The following is a 22305-nucleotide window of genomic DNA, read 5'->3' as shown; positions in this document are numbered from 1 at the left end:
AATAGGCTGCCTCCACGTCCCGCCCACGTGACTCCCACGCGCTGCCGCCGCCGCGCCATGCGGCGCTGCCCGGAGGGAGCCCCCTGCGCCCTTAAAGGGGCCGCACGGGGTCCGGCCGCGGAATGGTGTCCTGGCAGCCTCCCCGCGGGCAGAGCTGCGCCCGGCGGCAGAGCCCGGGACACACCGGGGCGCTGGCCCCGGCTCACAGAGACTGGGACTGGGCAGTGCGGTGCCCGGCTCCCCCTCTCCACCCCAGCCCCGCAGCCTGCGGGGACCGCGCTGGGTCCCGCGGAGAGAACAGCGGGAGGGCGGCGGCGGGGGATGCCCTGGCCCCGCTCCCTGCACCGGCACTCACCTGCCGCCGGTGGGGTCCACCTCCCGCCGCGGGGACCCCTTTAAGGCCAGCTGCCTCGTCAGCTCGGCTCGCCCGACTCCAGCTGACAGCCCGGGGCGCCTTTGACGTCAGCCGGCGGCGCTGCCGCGTCATGCCCCGCCGCCTGCCCATCTATAGGCACCGCGCCCCGGCCTTGCGCAACTCCCGCTCCGGCGGCCGCTGGAGGGAGCCCGGGCCCCGCGTCCCCAGTGGGGCTCCCGCCCCCGGGGGTACCGGGGCTAGGCGGGGGCAGGGGGGGTGTGTGTGTGTGTCCCGTGTCCCTTCCCCCCCCCCGCGCCCCCCGGGCACATGGCGGCACGGCGGCCGCATGTGACCGCCGTCACCTGACCAACATGGCGGGGGCCCGCGTCGCCCCCGCCCGCCGCGGCTGAGGCCGCCGCACCGCCAGGTAACGCGGGGCCGGGGGCTGTGGGGACCCCCCGGGACGGTGAGGGACCCCCCGGGAGAAGTGAGGGGCCCCTGGGACGAGCCCTCGAGTCTATGGGGCTCAATCCACCTCTGTCTCCCCAGCGCCGGTAGCCAGGGCCCTGTGGGGCCCGGGGCTGGGACACGGTGCCGGGGCTTCCCCAGCGGCCGTGGCCTCTCCTCGGGGGCCGGGGAGGTGGTCCTGGCTCAAGGGCAGACGGCAGCGTCCCGCGTCACCCCCGGGGGCTGCGGGGATGCCATCGTCCCTGGGCTTGTGTCCCAGCACCGGGGCTGCAGATGTCCCATCGTGTCCCCCCACCAGCTGCGGAGGTGCCATCGTATCGCCCTCACCAGCCCTGTGGCTGCAGTGGTCCTGTCATGTCCCCCTCCCCCGCTGCACAGGTCCCACTGTGTCCCCTCCACTGGCCCCAGGGCTGTGGAGGTGCCATCATGTCCCCTACAAGTCCCATCGTGTCCCTCTCTCTGCCCCTAGAGCTCTGGAGGTCCTATTGTGTTCCCCTCCCCAGCTGCAGAGGTCCCGTCATGTCCCCTTCCCCAGCCCTGTGGCTGCGCATGTCCCATCATGCCCCCCCCACATGGGTCCCACCATGTCCCCCTCTGTAGGGCTGTGGAGGTCACACCAGGTCCCCCTCCTTGGCAGCGGGGGTCCCATCTTGTCCACCTCATCCAGGGCTGGTCCTTTCTCAACCCCCACCCTTCCTAGATTTACCATCTTTTAAACAAACTCCTAAAATCAGCATTTTTTCTCCAGGTGTCGATGGGGAAGTGAGACTTGCTGCTCGGTGGGGCTCCTGCAGGGAGGGCAGGGACGGTGCCACGCTCACCTGCTCCCTCACAGCCTCTCCGGGCTGCCTTTCATCCAGCAGGAGCCGACATGGACGGCTTCCTCCGGAGCGTGGAGAAAGACCTGAGCATCGACCGCCGGCAGCTGGCGGCCGCCGCTGAGGGGACCCACGTTACCGCCTTCGTCCCGGTGAAATGGCTGACGAGCCTCAAGGAGCGGCGCGTGCTGCCCGGGCTGTGCCCGCGGCCGGAGGGGCTGAGTGACGTGGAGGTGCGGACATTCCTGCAGCACTCGGTGCAGAAGCTGCCCGCGGGCTGGACACGGGTGGAGATCCACGGGCTGTGGAAGGAGCGGTTGATGTACCCACTGCGGGTGCAGCCCCCCGCCTGCGACCAGCGTCAGGGCAGCCCGGAGACCCTGCACGGCTTCATGCAGAGCGTCGCCTCCCAGAATTACCGAAACCTCTGGTGCCAGGCTCACTGCCTCTACGTGCGGCCGTACTGGCACGCCGATGTGCCGCCCACCGTGCTGGCCCTGGACGCGCTGCGGGCCACCCTGCAGAAGGCTTATGGCTGTCCCATCCTTCAGGTGGGCAAGAACATGCCTGGTGCTTCCCCTGCCAAGGAGAGTGTGGCGGCTGCCAAGGGGGTGCCCTCCTGCCCCAACGTGCTGCAGGCTGAAGCTCTGCTGGAGTCGGCCAACATGCTGTACATCATCTACCCGTACGTGCAGTTCTGTTTGCATGACATCGTGACTTTCAGCCCGGCCAAACTCACCAACAGCCACGCCAAAATCCTCTTCCTCCTCTTCCACGTGCTGCAGGCCATGAGGGCTTGTCACCAGGCAGGTCTGGCTTGCGGCGCCTTCACCCTTCGGGACGTGGCTGTGGACGAGAAGCTGTGCAGCCGGCTCCGTGTGAACTTCAGAGACTACGAGGGACCAAAGAAGGAGGAAGTGAATCTGGAGGCTGGTCTGGAACAAACAAGTGAGCAAAGCAGCGCTGGCGTGCCAGGGCGGGAGGCGAGGTGCACCGTCTGCCAGAAGGAGCTCCGAGACCTGGTGTTACAGTGGGTACACGGGCAGGTCAGCAACTTTGACTACCTTATGCGTCTGAACAGTTTGGCTGGGAGGAGAATGGGAGACCCCAATTACCACCCGGTTCTTCCATGGGTAGTGGACTTCACTACCAAAAATGGGAAGTTCAGGGACCTGAGGAAATCCAAGTTCCGACTCAACAAGGGAGACAAGCAGCTGGATTTCACCTATGAGATGACCAAGCAGGCATTTGTTGCTGGTGGGTCAAGTGGGGAGCAGCTCCATGTCCCCCACCACATCTCGGATGTCCTTTCAGATATCACCTACTACGTGTACACGGCTCGGAGGACACCCAAGGCGGTGCTGTGCTGCCATGTGAGGTCCCAGTGGGAGCCCAACGAGTATCCAGCCAGCATGGAGCGCATGCAGAGCTGGACCCCGGACGAGTGCATCCCAGAGTTTTATACAGACCCCTCCATCTTCCGATCCATCCATCCCGACATGCCCGACCTGGATGTGCCATCTTGGTGTAGCTCCTACGAGGAGTTCATCCAAGTCCACCGCATGCTGCTGGAGAGCCGGGAGGTTTCTCAGGACCTCCACCACTGGATCGATCTCACTTTTGGGTACAAGCTGCTGGGGAAGGATGCTGTCAAGGAGAAGAATGTCTGCCTCCATCTAGTAGACAACCACACGCATCTGACGACTTATGGGGTTGTGCAGCTCTTCGACCAGCCGCATCCCAGGCGCATGGTGGGACCTGCCTACATGCCTGCTGAAGCTCCAGCCATTGCCCGGCCTCTTCTCCAGAATATCAGGGAGACCGTGTTTTTGGAGGATATCCAAGGCCAGGTGACAGATGTGGTTAATGGGCTGGTCCTGGAGGCTACTCCTAGTGAAACCACCTGGTCTGGGGAGAAACCCATCGCTGGTGAGGATGATTTGGAGCAAGGCACAGAAGCCTTGGATTCGATTTCTGTCACTAGTAGAGCTGCTGATCAGCCCTGTGCCCCTGTGCCTTTGGCACAGCCCTCCACCCTCCCTGCCTATGCCACTGAAAGCAAAACCTCAGGTGTCCGACCTCTCCGTCGGAGCAAGGCAGGCACTGTGGATCAGGTTGACGTGAAGATCACCCTTCCCGAAGGCTTCAATCCACTCCAGGCCCTGGAAGAACTGGAGAAACTGGACAATTTCTTGGTAAAAGGCTTAAGCAGTGAGATGCAGCTGATGGAGCAGCCATGGAAAGAGCCACCCCTGGGTCTCTCAGACCTTTTCCAGAGGGACATGCAAGCTTTGGGCATTCTGGTAGCTGAGATTATATTTGCCCCAAGGATTCGTCCTTCGAAGCCTGACGCAACCCTCTTGGAGCGGTTCCTGATGGTGCGTAACCTCTGTCGCTACTACCCCAAGGAGATCCCGGCCCCGCTGCAGCACGTGCTGCACATCCTGCTGCAGCTGAGCGTGCCGGTGGAGAAGCTGCTGAAGACGAAGCTGGGCAGGGGTGCGGTGCAGCTATTTGAGTACAAACCCATCTCCCAGGGCCTCCCCCCACCCTGTCCCACGCAACTCCTCAGTCCCTTCAGCTCTATTGTCCCCTTCCCCACATACTTCCCAGCCCTGCACAAATTCATTTTCACCTATCAGGCAAAGAAAATAGAGGATGAAGGTGAGGGCCGGGAACTTGTTTTCCAGCTGTGGCAACAGCTGGAGGGGATTCTTTCTGAAATCACTCCTGAAGGCTTGGAGATTCTTCTGCCCTTCATATTATCTCTCATGTCTGAGGAGAACACTGCTGTCTACGCAGCGTGGTATCTCTTTGAACCTATAGCTAAATCCCTAGGTCCAAAGAACGCAAATAAATACCTGCTCAAGCCATTGATCGGGGCGTATGAGAACCCCTGCTACCGCCACGGCAGGTTCTACCTCTATACAGATTGCTTCGTCGCCCAGCTGATCGTGCGCCTGGGGCTGCAGTCCTTCCTCCTCAACCTGCTGCCCCACATCCTGCAGATTCTCGTTGGCATCGAGAACTCCCGGGAGGAGAGCAAATCCCTACTCGGCGCGGCTGAGGATGATGAAAGCGGAGGGGAAAGCCCGGTGTCGTGCGTGTTTGGAGAGGAGATCAAAATGGACGTGGAGCACAGCTCGGCTGCGCTCGACCTCCTCGACTACACCTCTGGTGTCAGCTTCCACGACCAAGCCTACCTGCCCGAGAGCGAGGACTTCCAGAGTGGCCTCTACGTTGGGGAGTCCCTGCAGCCTCAGGAGCAGGAATCGCTCAGCCTTGGGCGGCTGAGTGACAAGAGCAGCGCCAGCGAGGTGTCCCTGGGAGAGGACAGACCTGTGGACGGGGATTCCCAGAAGGACAAGAGCAGCTTGAAGTCCGTGGACAGCAGCCAGGACCTAAAACAGAGTGAGGACTCGGAGGAGGAGGAAGAAGAGCATGATGAAGAGGAGCACGATGATACTGTGGTTGATGCAGAGTTGGCGGTGGCTGTGGATGCTGGTGCCTCCGTGGATGTCACCCTGGCTGATGATGGCAGCGAACCAGAGGATGGAGAGGGAGAGGAGCTGCCGGATCATCCCGGTGACAAGGAGCAGACAATACTCCTGGGTAAGATCCTGCTGGGGCTGAGCCTTTCTGTGGAGCGTGCCCAACACCCAGCAAAGCAGAGAGTGGGAGAAAGGGAGAGCCTGGGAAGAACTGCCTGAAAGGAGGTTGGAGCCAGGTGGAGTTGGGCACTTCTCCCAAGTAACAAGCAATAGGATGAGAGGAAACGGCCTCAAGTTGTGCCAGGGGATGTTCAGATTGGATATTGGGAAAATATTTTTCACTGAAAGGTTTGTTGGGCATTGGAACAGGCTGCCCAGGGCAGTGGTGGAGTCACCATCCCTGGAGGGGTCGAACAGTCACAGAGATGATGTTTTCAGGGATGTGGTTTAGTGCCAGTGTTGGGTTAATGGTTGAATTCGATGGTCTTGAGGGTCTCTTCCAACCAAAATGATTCTGTGATTCTAAATGGGTTCAGATTTGGGGGTGTCTGTTGTCTAAGCTTGGGGACAGTGATGAAACCAGCATAAAAGGCCATGTCTCCACTGCAGTGTGTGGATCTGAGGGGCGGGAAGCTGTGATAACTAATCTGCTCCGTGCCGGGCTCTGTCCTTGTGACTGTTGTTGTTTTGCAGACACAGCCTGTAAGATGGTGAGGTGGCTCTCTGCCAAGCTGGGCCCTACCGTCACGTCCCGCTTCATCGCCAGGAACCTGCTCCGTCTGCTCACGTCCTGCTACGTCGGTAATGTTTGTTCTTTGGGGAGTCCCGGCGGGGTCTGTGCCTCCAAACAGCCTTGCTGGTGGCTTGGGTGTAGCCTTCTGCTTCAGCTCATGGTGTTGTCTCTGTCAGGCCCTACCAGGCAGCAGTTTGTACCAAGCAACGATGAGAACAGTCCCCTGAGCACAGGAAATATCTACCAAAAGCGGCCGGTGCTGGGAGATCAGGTGTCCAAGCCAGTGCTGGCCTGTCTGGTGCACATGGCGTATCTGTATGGAGAGCCCGTCCTCACCTACCAGTACCTGCCCTACACCAGCTACCTGGTTAGTATCCTTCTTTGCCTTTTCTCCTCTTCTAGTGTGTATTGGAGCCAGAGCTGTGCCCAAGCATGAAAGGAGGATGCGCAGAAAACAGCCCAGACTCTCTAGGAGCGTGTAAAAAATTGTGCTTGGCTGAGCTCTGCCTGTGCTGATACAGCCAGAAGAGGCACCTTCACCCTTGCGATGAGCTCTGATCGGCTTCCAGCGAACTGTGCAGCTGCAGACGTGGGGTTTGCTCTTCAGCAAGCCTCTGCCACCATGGATCTGCATCGGGCTGCTGCATCTCCTCCTTCCCCGTGTTATCTGGGTGCTTTCCCTGTCCAGACCCTTTCCTGGCATTCACAAAGCCAGAGAAAAAGGGGGTTTATTGCTTTGCTGGGTGACTGTGCTGCAGCAGAGCTGGCACAAGGGTGGGATTGTGATAACGGGCAGGCGGAGCTGCTGCGGGATTGCTGGAGCGAGTGTTTTGAGAGATCTGGATGGGGAGATAGGGGATGAGCTGGGGAGAGGCTAAAGGAGGTTTTTGACTGTGTGAAAAAATACTGGCAGGACTTACCAACTTTTCAGCTTGAAATTCGTAGCTGAATAGCAAGAAGAAAATTGTGTAATGCAGCTGACCGAAAAACAAACCAATTTTTCATCCAAAAAATGTTTTTGAATGTTTAAAACAGGCTTATTTTTCATATTGCTCCCTTTTTAGTGGTTATAAACACTTTGGTTATGGATTCTTGTTTAAATGGAAAACTTCAATAGCTTTTTGATAATTTAAATGTAGAGGAAAAGAGGCCACAGCTGTTCATTTAAAGAAAACAAAAAGGCATTGTCAGTTTTTCCAGTGTTGAAGGGGAGATTTTTTTCAGGGGAAAAAATCCCATTTTTCAGCAAAGTCATTCTCCACCCAGTTGCAATCATAGCTCCAGTTGTTCTGCTTTGCTTTACTAAACTTATTGCTCGAGGGCGCTGGGGGGATTGATACCCCCGTGAACAGCATTTGGCAACCTGCTGTTAAAGCAACGAAACGTGCGGGTCACAAATAGGATCAAGTCAATATCGTTCTTGCAGGATTTGGCAGAGCGGATCTTTTGTGAGAGGAAGAGCCTCTGTGATGAGCTGGAAGATGGCAGGTGTACAAGAAATATAGTGGAAACCGGGAATTTTTTGTGGTTTTTGTTACTGGCTCTCTTTTCCTTGGGTGTTTGACTACGAGTTGGGAAATAGGACAATCTAGAAACAAGTCTGTCAGCATTGCTGCTGATGTTGTTAACTCTTTGGCATTGCTGCAGCCAGCATTGGTATTTGTCAGCAAAAAACGATGTGCCCTTCTGCCTCGTGAAATTATTAGCAGCTGCATTTCTAGAAGTCAGCAGCAGGTTTGCCCAGACTTCATGCTTGGATATTTCATGCGAGGACTGTTCCTCTGCAGCCTGTGCATCCAGGCTCACCACGGCATGGGGTGAAGACACTGATTCTTGCTTTAAGTCGTGTGTATGTCATAGGTTTCTCCTCTTCCTGCGCTGGCAAACGATGCTCTGGGGTGTCCAGGCTGGTGACAAACCGGGTCAGTCTGTGTTTGTCTCTCTCCCCTCTGAGTGTCGCATCTGTGGGAACATCTTGCAAGGAGATTCCCTCCAGAGGACACATGCGATCTTGAGGGTGTCATGCCCTGTTCTCTCCAGGCTCATCTCTGGTGCTCACATCTGTCCGTCAGTTTTCAGGCTCATCCCCCGAGTCAACGACACGAGTTGCTGTTGGGACTCAGTGCTCAGGTTCCTTTCGCAGGGGCTGTGACCAGCATGACCATGCTGCGTTTTGAGGCTGAGCGGGGGTGATTCTGGGATGTGTCCTGCTGGGGGATGGTGGCTCGATGCAGAAAACTCCTTTTGCAGGTCGCGCCCGGCGGCGGGGCCGGCGGTGGCCGGCTGAACAGTCGGAAGGAGGCCGGGCTCCTGGCCGCGGTGACGCTGACCCAGAAGATCGTGGTGTGTCTCTCGGACACCACGCTGATGGACATTCTCCCCAAAATTAGCCAGGAGGTGCTGCTCCCGGTGCTGGGCTTCCTCACTTCACTGACCGTGGGGTAAGTGCTGCCGTGCATTCAGACAGGAGCGGCACAACTCAGAATGGGGGATTTGGGAATGGTTCTGCGAGGGCTTCAGTGCTCCTGGGGTTGTGGGGCTGCTCCTGCCGCGGTGTGCACCTCCTTGCACTGGTGCACGGTGTGCACGGAGAGTGTGTGCTGCTCAGGGTCTTTTGGTAACACGGACAAGGCAGGAAGCATGAAACAGAGGGGGGAAAAAGTGATAGGTGGAGGACAAGCTGGTAATGGATGTCCTCTTCAGTTTCCCCAGTGGTGCCCAGGCTCGCGTTGTCCTCTGCGTTAAGACAATCAGCCTAATTGCCTTGATCTGCCTGCGGATTGGGCAGGAGATGGTGCAGCAGCATTTGAGTGACACAGTGAGAAACTTCTTCGGGGCTTTCTCACTGCTGCAGGAGCTGCAAGACCAGGTCAGTGACGTGGGAGAGGTTCCTCCTGCCATCCCCCAGCACCCAGCCGCAGGAATGCGGTGGGCACACTTGTGCACACCAGTACTGGTGTCAGCTGTGTTTGTGTAATTATGTGGTGAGAGCGTCTGATCTGGGGTATCTTCCTGTTTTCTCGTGCCCAGGGGTTGACAGCGGAGTCGCTGAGCAGCTGTGAGGTGCCGCTGATGGAGGTTCCACTTTCGGATGGGAAGCTGCTGGCTCTGGACCCGGCTGTGCTGATGGAGTTACAGAAGGTGTTTAACCCTGAGATGGCCTACATCACCTACATCCCCTTCTCCTGCCTGCTAGGTATGGCTTGGCCACCATCTCCTGGGGTTTTGGAGAGAGTTCCATGCTATGGATCTGAACTGGGGAGAAGTCAGGGGGTGTAGGGCTGCTGGGGAAACCCACAGCTTCTGCACTGGGGCTTGGTCTGCTTGGTGGGTTGGGAGCTTTTTCTGCGAGCTGTGTGTGGGAGACATTGTATTAGCAACCCTGTGCTGTCCTTTGTTCTGCCGTTGATGGTGGGAGATGATAACGGTGAAATTCATTCCCTCAGAGCCACGTTTTCTCTCTTTCAGGCGATGTTATCCGGACAGTTGTGCCCAACCACTCGCTGGTTGAGAAGCTGGCCAGCCTGTACCTGGAGAACGTCAACCCCAAGAGCCTACAGGTCGTTAGCCTGGAGCAAACGCCGAGTGCGGTGGGCTCAGACCAAGATCCGCGAGGGACCGAGCCGTTCTCAAGCCACCATGAGGACAGTCACTCTGGGACTTTCGGCAGCGTGCTGGTAGGGAACCGCATCCAGGTCCCTGTGGACACACAGCGTGACGGTCTTAGCTTGCTTCGCCTCAGTGCTGGCACCGACGGCTTTATTCCCAGCTCATCCAGCGAGGAGAACACCCTGAAGCATGACCTGCCTCGCAGCACCCACATGCTGTGCGGGAACTGGCTGGCTTACTGGCAGTATGAGATTGGGGTGAGCCAACACGACCCCCGCTTCCACTTCCACCAGATCAAGCTGCAGAGTTTCTCAGGGCATTCTGGGGCCATCAAGTGCGTGGCACCGCTCAGCAGCGAGGACTTCTTCCTGAGTGGCAGCAAGGACAAAACCGTCCGCCTTTGGCCCTTGTACAACTACGGGGATGGCACCAGCGAGGTGCCACCGCGCTTCACATACGCTGAGCACAAGAAGTCTGTTTTCTACGTGAGCCAGCTGGAGGCATCACAGCACGTGGTGAGCTGCGATGGGACCGTGCACATCTGGGACCAGTTCACAGGTAAGAAGGGAAGGGGTGAGCGCTGGCTGGAGTGGACTGGTCCGCTCCTTAAAGACAGAGGGGCTGGACTGAGTTTTGATGGCTCCTGTTAACCAGCACAGAACTGAAGATTTGCTGTGTACCTTCTCCCTACATCTACTGCCATAATATCTGTGTCACGTTTTCACAGGCAAACTTCTCCGGACTTTTGATGAATTAGACAGCAAAGTCCCCATCACAGCAGTGACCACCATGCCACCTCCCTATCACAGCATCTCTGTGGCCAGCGCAGACTCTGTGCTGCGCTTCATCGATCCCAGGAAGCCGGGGCTGCAGGTAGGGAGTCTGGAGCTCTGGGAGCTCCCTCCTCTATCCGTGTGCTTCATGATGGGATCATGGCTGGCCCAAAGCTGCCATGACTCCACAAAAGCCAGCCAGGTCCCAGGGGCTCTCGTCCCCTAAATGGTGGATCCCCTGATCATAAAATCATAGTTTGGGTTGGAAACAACCTTCAAAGGTCATATAGTCCAGCTCCCCAATCTTCATCCCCCAGTAGCTGGATTCTTTCTCTTTTAGCACGAGTTTCGCTTGGCCAGTGGGGTGAGCGCTGGGCTCATCCGCTGCTTGGCCGTGAGTCCCAACGGGCGCAGTGTTATGGCCGGCTTCTCCTCTGGTTTCATTGTGCTGCTGGACACCAGGACAGGACTCATCATGCGGGGGTGGCCCGCCCATGAGGGAGACATCCTGCAGATCAAGGTGAGAGGTCCAGCTGGGCTGAGGGTGAGGAGCTGCTTTGTGGGCTTCCGAAATATCCACTGAGGTTGTGTGGAGCATCCTTCTGGCTTGGCAGGGCTTGTCTGCTCCATCCTCTGGGTGTTCCTCCACCCTCTGGGCATTCCTCCATCCCTTCTGTGTCCCTGAGAGGCTGCTCAAGCTCTACTGCCCCATGATTTGTGCTGCGGGCGGCTGTTCATGGTTCAGTGTGTGCTGAACAGAAACCAGCCCTCCCAGGTGTCAGTGCCAGGTGTGCAGCAGGAGCAGGGAGGAGACACGTCTCCCGTGAAGAAGCATGTCGCTTTCTCTGCAGGCCTCTCAGCACCCCTGGGAGAAAGTCGCTCTAATGAGTAACTCTTGTCCATATTTACCCACCCGCAGGGAGCAGCGTTGCAGTTCCAGTGTCCTTGACCCAAATGCAGGTTAAACAAAGTCCAGTGCTGGGTGTTGTTTGCCCTCTCACTAGCTCTGCTAAAAAGCAGCTCCAGGCTTCTCCTGCCCTCAGCAGTGTTTTCTGCTGTGAGAGAGCCTCCCAGTTCCTTTTCCTGAGAAGGAAAATAATGTGGCAGGTGGTTTGATGGAGCGGGAGACTGCATGATAATCTCTTTATTACTGCAGTAGGAACAGATGACAAATTAGTTCTGCTGAGTATCAGGATGTTGTTGAGAAGAGACACAGCCCATCTCTTGGAGGACAGTGCTAGAGGAGGTTGCCAGCTACCAGAGAGTCCTGTGGCTTCCAGTGTCTGTCCAGATGCCTTGTTAATACAGCTCAGCACCATCAGTTGCTTGGAAATTGCTGAGAGTGTCCCAGGGGATTGCACTGGGACTGCTGCGTTGTTGGCAGCCACCTGCTGATCTCATTTGCAGGATGAGATTGGGAGTTTTTACTGCAGCAAGTGTTGGTTCACTGGCCTTTCCTCTCCCGCAGGCTGCGGAGGGCAGTGTGCTCATCAGCTCCTCTTCGGATCATTCCCTGACTGTCTGGAAGGAACTGGAGCAGAAGCCTTTGCACCACTACAAATCTGCATCTGAACCCATCCACGCGTTTGACCTCTACGGCAACGAAGTGGTGACCGGCACTGTGGCCAACAAGATTGGCGTCTACTCCATGCTGGAGTCCTCAGCTCTGCCCATCAGCACGACCAAGCTGAGCTCGGAGAATTTTCGGGGTACGCTGACCAGCCTGGCGGTGCTGCCCACGAAATGCCACCTCCTGCTGGGCTCAGACAACGGTGTCATACGCCTCCTGGCATAGGGACCCCCCAGCCCAGGAGCTTGTGGTTGTCCCACAGCGCTGGTGGCAGAGCTGGAAGCCGGCAGAGGAGGCAGAGTTGGACGTTTCTGAACAGAGGATGCAGGGGAGAGGTGTACTTGTTAGTGAGCACTTGGTACAGCATCTCTCACCTCTTCCTGTATCTTTCAAGAGAAAAAAGCCATAACTGAGAAACCTCCACTGCTGCTGGGAGAAATACTGGTGGTGTAGGTCACTGTCACCCCTGCAGAGAGGCCTGGAGCTTTCCATACCACATGTGCCTGATCCCCAGGGGACTGTGAGCTGCCCTCCAGAGTAATAGAGACCACGGGCTATCCTCCCTCCTTCAGTTAAGGCGTAAGAGGTGCCCTTTGGTAAGAACACAACAGTTATAGCTACTGCCATCTGCACTTACCCTTCTCACTCCCCTCCTGAAACAGTGAACAGTCTTACTAGGGTAGAATAAGCTGGGCCTGGGAATTGCTGCCTGGTGCTGGGAATCTCCTCCTCCCGTGGTCTGTGCTCAAGGCCCAGAGGATGCGCTCTGTGAACTTCAGGTTCTGCTGGCCAAGTTAGAGCCTGTTTGGGAGGAGGAGAGGTTAACTAGAGCACTCCTGCTGCCTTACTGGCTCCATGGCAAAGACAGGAATGGAAATCAGCCAAGGCACAAACCCTTTCTTCTCTGCCGGATCCTTTAGGAACAAGCTGCTGCAGAGTGACAGTTTGGGTTGGGAACGTGGCTGTCTAGGGAGGCCAGAACTAGATGCTTCCATGAGGGTTTTGGCTTCTGGAGTAGTAGGGTGGGGATGTTGTTGGTTCCTGCCCCAGCAGCACTGCATCCCTTGATTATGCCAGGGGTGAGGAATGTGTGTCGTGCACTGGCAGCGTTTCTCAAGAAATTTTCTTTCTAAACCTCTCAGCTCTCCTTTGTGCTGGTCAGACTCCTGGGGAAGACAGGACAGCGAAAAGGTGCTCAGTTTTGTTACCTCCTGCTCTTGTAGGGCGAGAGCCAGGGGTTACAACCCAGAACGGTCTCCTGACCTTCCCTGTGGGACAGCACTGGCTGTTCCCCCCCGAAAGGTGAGGATAGTGATCTTTGACCCAGCACTAGGAGCAGTTTCCTCACTTTTGCAGCCCTTTTCCCATCCATCCTTCAGCCTAGTCAGAGCCAGTATCGGGAGCGGGAAGCTCTTATCTTGGGCAGAGGAGGAACCTGCTGTGGCTTGTCCTGGGAGGGGAAAGGGCTTTCATCCAGCTGCCGGTTCCTCTGAGCCACCTGCAGTTGGGAAAGCTGCCCTCTGCTCCCGGGAGAGCGAGCGGTTGGCCCTCGCTGTCCTTCCCTACCCAAGGGGAGCTCTCAGTCCCTTGTTGCCTATTAACCATTTGCAATAGATGTAAATATTTACTTCTAATAAACTCTTTGAAAGAGATGTGGAGATGGTGTGTGGCCCTGGTGTGGTGCGGTGCAGGGCTAGGTGTGCTGCCTGTTGCTCCTGCTCTGGCAGCCGAAGCTAAAACTTTGCATTCAGGCACCTTTTGTGTTGCTGGGATGGGTGAAGGTGCCCTGGATGTCAGGTAGGACTCTGCACAGGGACTTGGATCTGCTTTCCAAGGAGAAGGAGCTCCCTGTGTCACAGCAGCATGTCCCAAAGTAATTAGTGGTTGCAGAGCTCGGACCCGTCTCCTTCTCACTCCATCCCAATGTCTGGGGTGAGCTTGGGAACCAAGAGCCACTGTGAGGAACGTATGAATGCAACCACTGCAATTAGTGTTTCCCACGGCTCATTAGTGACTCCTCTCTCACTGAGAGCTGGGACGGATCCCCATCGCTTCTTCATACAGCACAAAACCACACAGGACAGGACTGCTGGAGTTCTGCCCATCCCCAAGACTCTTCTTCATGCCCCAGTGGTGCCTGCGTGCTGTGGAGCCCGCAGCAGGGCCAACTGCCCTGGCAGAGCTCGGGTGTCCCTGGGAGGTACCAGCTGCTCTTGGCTCAGCCCAGCCCAAGCATCGCTGCCTCCTGCTCCGGTATGTGGCCACTGGCCCTCGGGCTCCTGCCATCTGTTCCAGCTGGTGCCTCGCGCCTGCTGCAGCAGAAGCAGCTGGGATACAGGGAGTAAATACCTGGGGGTTTCTGCAAAGAAAATCTTCAAAGAAAATTAGCGATAAATACCAAGCTCTAAATTTTCACTAAAGGTTATGACCCTCTTTTAGGGTCTGGAGGAGGTCACAGAAAGGGTCCAAGACTGGAACAGCTTTGCTGAAAGGACATGCTGAGAGACTTGGGGTGTTCAGATGGAGAAGAAAAGCTCCAGGGAGACCTTATTGCAGCCTTTCAGTACTTAAAAGGGGCTGATAAGAAAGATGGGGACAGACTTTTTAGCAGGGCCTGTTGTGATAGGACAAGGGGTAATGGTTTTAAACTAAAGGTGGGAGATTCAGGCTGGACATGAGAAATAAATATTTTACACTAAGTGTGGAAAAACACTGTCCCAGGTTGCCCAGAGAGGTGGTGGATGAACCATCCCAGGCCAGGCTGGACGGGGCTCTGAGCAACCTGAGCTGGTGAAGATGTCCCTGCTCATGGCAGGGGTGGCACTGGGGGAGCTGGGAAGGTCCCTTCCAACCCAACTATTCTGTGATTCTATAAATAAAACAGTGTATTCCCAGCACAGGAGTATACGGGAAGTGGAGCCACCACCAGGAACAAATGATGGGAGCTTTGAAGCTCATAAACTCAGTGGTAACATTGTCTGGAAGGTACAGCAGCCCAAAGCGTCTCCTCATCTCCCAACGCACCATAAATTCATTCTTGTTCCCCAAACAAATGTTTACTCGGATGCTGTAGGTCAATATTTGCCTGCCAAATTCCCAAACAGGGGTGGTGCCGAAGGTCGCTGCTGTCCAGGAGGAGTGGGGGCTGGACAAGAGACCGTATTTGCCCCACACATTGCTATCAGCTGGGCTAAACGTGGATATGAAGAACCCCAGGTAAGGGGCAAATGAATGAGGATTTGATAGTAAATGGGGGCTCCTCCAATGAGCAATAGTGCCTTCCCAGTAGAGGAGGCATGAATTTGGCAGAGGGTTAAAGGATGGGCAACATTGGGGGGAAAAAGGGCATTTGAGGTTATACGTGGCTGCAGGATTTGGGGTGAGGGTGGAGGGGAAATGAAATGGCTTCAAGTTTTGCTTCTTCCACTTGGCAAGAGAAGTCACAGTCCAGCAGTTTCAGGTCAAAGCAGCCCCAGGAATTAAGTGTAGGGCAGCTGTGCCAAGGACTGGGCTTTGGCACGGAGGCTTTATGCTAAAGAAGAAGATCAAAGTTATTTCTGTTTGAACGGGAAAAGTAGGTGGGTGATGCAGTGGCTGGAAAAGGGGTGGGGGTTTATCCAGGGCCCTGGAAGCCCCATTCCCACTGTCCCATACAGGAACTGGTGTGCGGGGGTGGGAGAGGCTGGGTTTGCCAGCACAGGGAAGGCGAGTGCTGGGAAGGGGAGGACTCTCTAATTCAGGACATATCACTGAAAAACTCTTACAGTATTGCATTTTCTACCTGCAAACTCCCAGACAGCACTTGCAACGTGCCCACAGCCCCTCTGAAGCAGGTTAGTGTCCCTTCTCCCCGGGGCACAGCTGAGGATGCTGTGCCCACACCTCAGTGGTTTGCACAGCAAAGGAGCAGAGGCTCTTGTCTCCTTTCAGCAGCACAGCGTGTGCAGGACTGATTAGGGAAACGCCGTTTGCAATCCAGAGGAACGAGGGCGACAGGGTCAGAAACGCGTCCTGGGAGCCTGGATGTGGTCACAGCTCTGTGCGGGTCCCTTTTTCTCTCCGATTTCGCCACCTTGGCGTCGGCTCCAGGAGTCCTGTGTTGTTTCTTTGCAGCATTGTTCAATCTCCCTATTGCTTTCTGCGAGCTCCTGCGCCAACCTGTTTGGCCAGGTTGATAATTTTTCTCCCTGTAGACCTGAATAGGCTCAGCTCGCTGCTGCCAGGCAGCTGGAAATAACTTCTCTCTCTCTCGGCGGGTCCTTCTGTTCCAGAAATATGGTGTTTCTCTGGGCTCTGGTGCTGCTCTGCTTATCTGCTCTGCACAGTCACCTATGGGTAAGTGGCTTCACCCCTGCGATGGTGGGGACCCCTCTGGTGTGAGCACAGCCCCCTCCCCAACCAGCAAAGGACTCTCCTGTGCCAGACTACGGGGCATATACTGCCTGATAATTCTGTGTGAGAAGCCCTAAAATGAAGATTGATAGAGGACGCTGCTTCTCTGCTGTGGGGTTCACCTGTGGCCCAGCACAGCAGGGTTTCTAATGTTTTTCCCGGCTAATAAGCTGTGGAAACTCTCATTGTTCAAGTAGATTTCTGTAGAAAAATCTTTGGAAACTTGGTTTCGACTGTATTTAACAACCGTGACTTTTAGGAGTTAACAGGAGGTTGTTTAATAACAGCTTTTTTTCTTTTTGGTCCCGTTTTAAATCTGGATCCCCGTCAGATCTGAGATTGCAAAACCGCACTGCTCGCTCTCTAGAGGATACATGAGTTTCTACCCTTCTGATCTGGTCCCTTTCTAAACAAACGCAGCATTCACAGTCTCCCCCAGCTCCCGCTTGCTCCCACCTCCCCACGCTGGACCCACCACCTCCGGGTCTGCATCCCAAAGCCCTGCCCGCGCTGTAGCCACGGGAGATCTGCTGGTGCCAGGCTCTGAACTGGCCCCACGAGGACGTGTTAGCAGTGGGGGCAGAGGAAAATGTCTATGGAAATTCAAAGGAAATTACCTGGAACCTAACGATTTTGGTTTTTTTCCCCCTACAGTTTTCTTCGGCACATGCCCTTGAGCAAAAGCATCTCTTCTTAGACAAAGATGGGGAGCTGAAGGTGAGCGATGGCTGGATCCACCCGAGGGAACCGAGGTTATGCCGTGGTATTTGCAATGATTTTTCGGTTTGTCCTGAGATAGGATGATCCCTAGCAGTGCCAATGCTGTGCTCCTTCCCGTTGGGAGCTCCAGCCTAAATAACAGGGTAGCGTATGGAGCAAAGATCAGTAGCTGGTGTGTACAGGGACTGGCAGGTGGGTGATTTCATTTCTGATTGATAAGATGAAGAAAACAACCAGCTCTGAGGGCGGCAGGGAGGGTGACCCGTAGCTGATGCTGCTGGTCCAGCCCGGCTCTGGCAGGGCAGCGCTGCTGCAGCAGAGGAATTTCATCCGGATGCGGGTGGGAACAGAGAGATCTGAGGAAAACAGCATGTGTTTGAGACCATGCAAATGGGCGGACAGCAGCAGCTACAGGCTAAAGCTTAGAAAACTGGAAAATGAGGAATTTGGAGAGAAAAGGGATGGACTAGAACAGACAAGTCAAGAAGAGACAGATGCCTGGAGGAGGATTTGAGCCAAAATGGATCAAGGCTGTGACAGCAGCAGAGGGTGCTGACCGAGGCACGAGGCAGATCAGCAGCCCCAAAACATGTGAGAGGAGGTGAAACCAAGGTTGAGGATGATGGATCTATAAATGGTGAAGGTATAGAACATGTGCTGGGCAGGTGGTGGTTCTTGCCCTCAAAGCAAGCCTGTTGGGCTCGTTTGCCTGGGGCAAACCTGAGAGCAAGTGGAGGAGGAACCACTGCAAGAGCCTCACTCGGTCAATTTTCCCAGGGTACAAGACCTTCTGTCTTCCACACTCACTGAGGTGCTTTTAACCTCAAGGTAAAAAGGCAAACTGGAATGGACATGCCACCAGAAAAGAGATGCTGGAGAGTTTTCTCAACCCATTTAGATGTGCGGTAAAGCCCATGAGGGACATTATCACCGTGCTCCTGCTTTCCCAGCACTAACCTTTTGTGTTTCCCCCCAGGATGTGAAAAGCGCTGGAGTTGCACAGTCTGCGGTGCTGGAAGCCGTCCCGACCCTGCCGAATGCAGATCTGGCAGACTTCACCTATGACAGCTTTCAGGAGATTGATGGACCCATGTTCCCTTTCACCACCACCCCACCAGGCGTGAGGAATGGGTGGAACCCAGAAGATGAAGCTGTAGCTGGGGCTGTGGGCTGTCACGAACAGCAACCAGCTGGGGAAAGTGCTTCTTCTGAAGAGAAAGGAGAGGCTGAAGATGAAAGTTGTGAGGTGACTTGGAAGAAGAGCCAGAGGGTGGCAGGTGGCTTGATGAGATTCAGCATCAATCTCCTGAGAGAGGCACAGCTGGAGTCCAACGGGACCAACGTGATCCTGTCACCCCTCAGCATCGCCCTCGCCTTGTCCCACCTGGCACTGGGTAACTTCTTAATTACTAAAGCTTCGGTTCTTGCCCTTCCCTGTGCCCCCTCCTGGAGGCACCAGGAACCAATGTGCAAAATGCAGAGATTAAATACAGCACCTTCCACTTAATCTTATTCCTGCAGGGTTAATTAGGTACGATTACAATTGAAGCTGCCCTCTGTGGCTCCTGCTCTCAGGTTCCTCCAGCCTCTTTTGTAAGGCTCTTTCTAGCAGGAGACAGCTACAGTAACGTCCCTGTTTTCCACTAGAGGGGTATGGAATTCGACTTTGCTTTTTTAGGAGCAGCAAATCAGACTGAGAAGCATTTGCTGGCGGCGATGCACCTGCAGTCGGTGCCCTGCCTGCACCACGTGCTGGGGACCCTTCGCAGGAGGTTCGCAGAATCCACCCTCAGCCTCGCGTCACGTCTGTACCTGCAGAAAGGTGAGAGCTGGCACGGGGGTGGAGGGTAAAACTCTCAGTGACAGGGTGATGGAAGCGCACTGCTGTACTGGGAGACATCTCTGTTCTCGTTAAGTGCTCCTCCTGGAGAGTGTCCTGCCACTGCCTGAGCCACTGGGCAATGCTTTTTCAATGTCTAGTGATTTCATGTAGAATTCTTTCCTTCTGCCAGGACTTGAGGTGAAAGACAAGTTCCTGGAGGATTCAGAGAAGTTCTACGGAGCAAAGCCCATGACCCTTTCTGGGATGGGTGAGGACGACCTCGTAGCCATAAACACGTGGGTAAAGGAAGCAACTCACGGGCAAATACCCACCTTCCTGCAGCAGCTCCCTGCAAACACAGTGCTGCTCCTGCTCAGTGCAATCCATTTCCACGGTGAGCTCCACGGGCCTTACTTTTCAAGAGGAATAGTTAGAAATCTCCCAGTTTTCTGCAAGCACTGTAGCTGAACGGCATCTCCTCTCACTGCTTCCTGCCAGTCAATCTGCTTGTCCTTGTACATCTGCTGTTCTTCTTGCTTAGATTCCGTTTCAGTAATGATTCCCAACTGCTTCGCATGTGCTAAAAATGTTGCTCGATAGCAAAGCCAGGATGGAGCAGGTGGAACCTGCGGTATTTTTGCCTCCTGGTTCAGGGTCCCAGGCAGCAGCACATCTCATCTCAACCAGGTCTCATGCAACTCACCACACACCAACCACAGGGCTTGGGAACAGCTCGTGTGGATTCCTTCCTGACTACAGCACAGTGGTCAGGCACATCTTCCTCTAATTCCCTGAGGGCTGTGCATCAAAACACAGGCCAAACAGTTAATTCCAGTGTAAATCTGCAAATGTTTCAGCTTAATCTTGGAGCATTGTTTCACCCTATGCAGCACAAAGGCAATACTCTTCATTCTTCAAAGCGCAAACATCCATTATTTTATCTTCATAGCCTTCAGTAATCTCCCACGCTGAGGCATGAGGATTAAACCAAGTGCTTTTTGTTATTCCAGAGTTCCTCTCTGGAAGATAAGAGCTTCCCGCTGTTAGGACTCTTCCAGCCTTAGTACCGACTTCTCTTTGCTGTATTTCTATTATACTTGCCTGGTCACTATCTGCCTTGTTAGACAACTCGTGACAGGAGGAATGTCAGCCAGGCAGTTCCTGTTTTCCTACCTGAATTTAACTTTGTTGTTTTCTAAACTTCTATTTTGATAGGAGTTTGGAGGAATAAATTTGATGCTAACTTCACTGGGCCAGATGTATTCCACCTTGACAGCACGTTCATGGTCCCAGTTGAGATGATGAAAGCCCAGAGGTACCCCCTGAGCTGGTTTACACTGGAGTCCCAGGACATCCAGGTAAGATATTCCCACTAAGCAGGAATTAATGGAGTTTTAAAGCCCTGAGTTAAAGATAAATGAGGAAATACAGAAAGGAATTCCCTTAGACAATGTGCTGTTGGAGCCGTTCGGAACACAATTACTGCCGGAGCGGGTATGGTGTCTGTGCACGTGGGTTTCTACTCTGCAATGTGTTCCATCTTTACCAGTCAGTGGCTACATACTCAAACCTAATGTTGTTATTCCAATAAACCTTCTCTGAGGAAATCAGATACCTCCTTCCCACCAGGCTGGTTTTGTCTGATAGCCAGACTGGGTCTGTAGACCAATTAGAAAATGACTGAACTAAAAGCATCATTTGCTGGACTTCCTTTCATCTTCCATAAATTCTTCTGGTTGGTTTTATTTCCAGGTGGCCAAGTTTCCCTTCCAAAGTAACATGAGTTTTGTGGTCATTGTACCAAACCAGTATACTTGGAACTTGTCTCATGTGCTACAGAACTTCCCTTATGAACAACTATGCAGGCTTTTCCCCAGAGAGGTACCCACCACAGTGAAGATCCCCAAAATAAAACTGGACTACCAGCTGGAACTCAACAAGGTTCTCAGTCAAATGGGTAAGGCCTCGAACAGGATTTGCACAGAATAAGTGAGGCTGATCAATCTCTACGGCATCTGTTCACTGACACTAAAAACTGTCATCCTTGTTTCTAAAGCTGTGCCTCACAGCTTGCTCCAGATAACATCCAAACTCTTCCAGCTCTTATTCCTCTCCTCCTCCTTACTCTTTGCTTGCCTAGCACCAAATGTTTCGCTCCAACAAGATGATACTATGGAGAAGGCAGCATACACAGTTCCTCCCAATCTTTACAAGTTCTTCCTATTCCCCTACTTGTAGCCAAGACGAACATTCTCCAGTGCATCAACCTTGGTCTCTTAGTTTGTCATTTAACATAGTGTCCAGGACATAGAAATTGCCAACAGAGAGAACGCAGATCACACAACCTGGAACTGAGAGCTTACTGAAATAAAACACCATCTACTGCATTTCCAGATGAAAATAAATTAAGGGTTCAATTTGTTTTGCAGAATTGCTTAAAAAATAATCTCTGTAAAAGGGTTTCCAGCCTAAACAAGAAAGTGCCTTCAGACTTGCTGCTGCTATTTAAGGAAGGCTTTAGGTTCTTTCACTACTATTCTACAAGAGGTAGACAAAGCTTGTGAAAACTGTTCTGGTTTTGGCACCCTCAGCTCTTCGTACAGAGAGGGACTGGGGAACCTGGCTGGACTGCAGCTTCTGTTTCTGTTGCCTGCCACTTCCCCAGTCCTCCATGGTGGATAACACAGGTAGCAACGGATGAGGGAATTGCTTTCTTCGGACAGCTTTGGGAAAATCAGAGCTGGTGGCACCAACTCGGGGAGGTAAACTTAGTCTGATTTCTCTGTAGGCCTCCAGGAGCTGTTCACAAGCCCGAATCTCCAGAAGATCTCAGATGAGCCCCTCTTCGTATCCAGCGTACAGCATCAGTCTACCCTGGAGCTTAAAGAAGATGGGGTGGAAGCATCTGCTGCTACCAGCGTTGCAGTTTCACGCTCAGTCTCTGCCTTCAGCCTTGACCAGCCCTTTGTCTTCATTATCTTTGAAGATGAAACAGGCATCCCGCTTTTCATAGGCAGTGTCCAGAACCCCAACCCCAACGCTGCTCCTCAGAGAAAGGACCCAAGGGACTCACACAAAGCAACAGATGTCAATGAGTACCCCATGCCCAAATAAGAGAGGAACAGAGTCTAAGTGTTCTGGGACTGCTACCTGACCCTTTGGACCAGCTAAGAGAGGCCTCCTGACCCTGGAGATCTCCCTCTGAGGCTGCAGGAGGCAATCCCTTGCTGTTTTCCTTTACAGATCCCCAGAGACCAGTCCTGGGATGGCCCATTTGATGAGTTTCTCCAGGCTGGGGTTCCCCTCTGTTGAACCTGCCTGAATTTCCTTTTCAGGCCTCTCAATCATAGAAGGGAGCCTTCCTTGTCCCCAGACTCTAATAAGAGTCTTTATTAAGCTCTTATTAGAGTCCCCTATAGCCTGGAATCATCATTAGAGTCTGGCAGCTTGGACAACAGCCAGAGATATTAATATGGCTCTTCCTTCCGCAGTTCCTGTGAACATGCCGCCCTCAAAGTGTTCCTCTGAAAACTGTCTGTACCCACCTAGAAAAT

At 54.3% G+C, this 22305-nt stretch overlaps 1 protein-coding gene across 4 annotated transcripts; it reads left to right on the top strand.

Moving 5' to 3' along the window:
* Nucleotides 1–570: 570 nt before the first annotated feature.
* WDR81 (WD repeat domain 81) lies at nucleotides 571–21865 on the top strand (the record flags this gene model as incomplete). Of its 4 annotated transcripts, none has more annotated exons than XM_080357314.1 (20): nucleotides 571–782; nucleotides 1659–5253; nucleotides 5826–5933; nucleotides 6042–6232; nucleotides 8116–8306; nucleotides 8569–8734; nucleotides 8896–9061; nucleotides 9334–10032; nucleotides 10202–10347; nucleotides 10588–10767; nucleotides 11716–11956; nucleotides 14922–15033; nucleotides 16089–16152; nucleotides 16864–16926; nucleotides 17906–18323; nucleotides 18608–18751; nucleotides 18942–19145; nucleotides 19967–20109; nucleotides 20504–20708; nucleotides 21540–21865. In XM_080357314.1, the coding sequence occupies exons 2-20, from the start codon at nucleotides 1695–1697 to the stop codon at nucleotides 21863–21865; spliced, it is 7326 nt and encodes a 2441-aa protein (XP_080213440.1). In that variant the 5' UTR covers nucleotides 571–782; nucleotides 1659–1694. The 4 variants fall into 4 exon arrangements, with proteins under 4 accessions (XP_080213440.1, XP_080213439.1, XP_080213442.1 ...); XM_080357313.1 differs by having other exon boundaries at nucleotides 1572–5253; XM_080357315.1 differs by lacking the exon at nucleotides 571–782 and having other exon boundaries at nucleotides 2251–2326; nucleotides 2427–5253.
* Nucleotides 21866–22305: the final 440 nt, after the last annotated feature.

Source organism: Nesoenas mayeri, assembly GCF_963082525.1.
Source record: "Nesoenas mayeri genome assembly, chromosome: 20".
Classification (NCBI taxonomy): domain Eukaryota; kingdom Metazoa; phylum Chordata; class Aves; order Columbiformes; family Columbidae; genus Nesoenas; species Nesoenas mayeri.
Note: the sequence above shows the minus strand (reverse complement) of the source record. Positions and strands in the feature narration are given on the sequence as shown.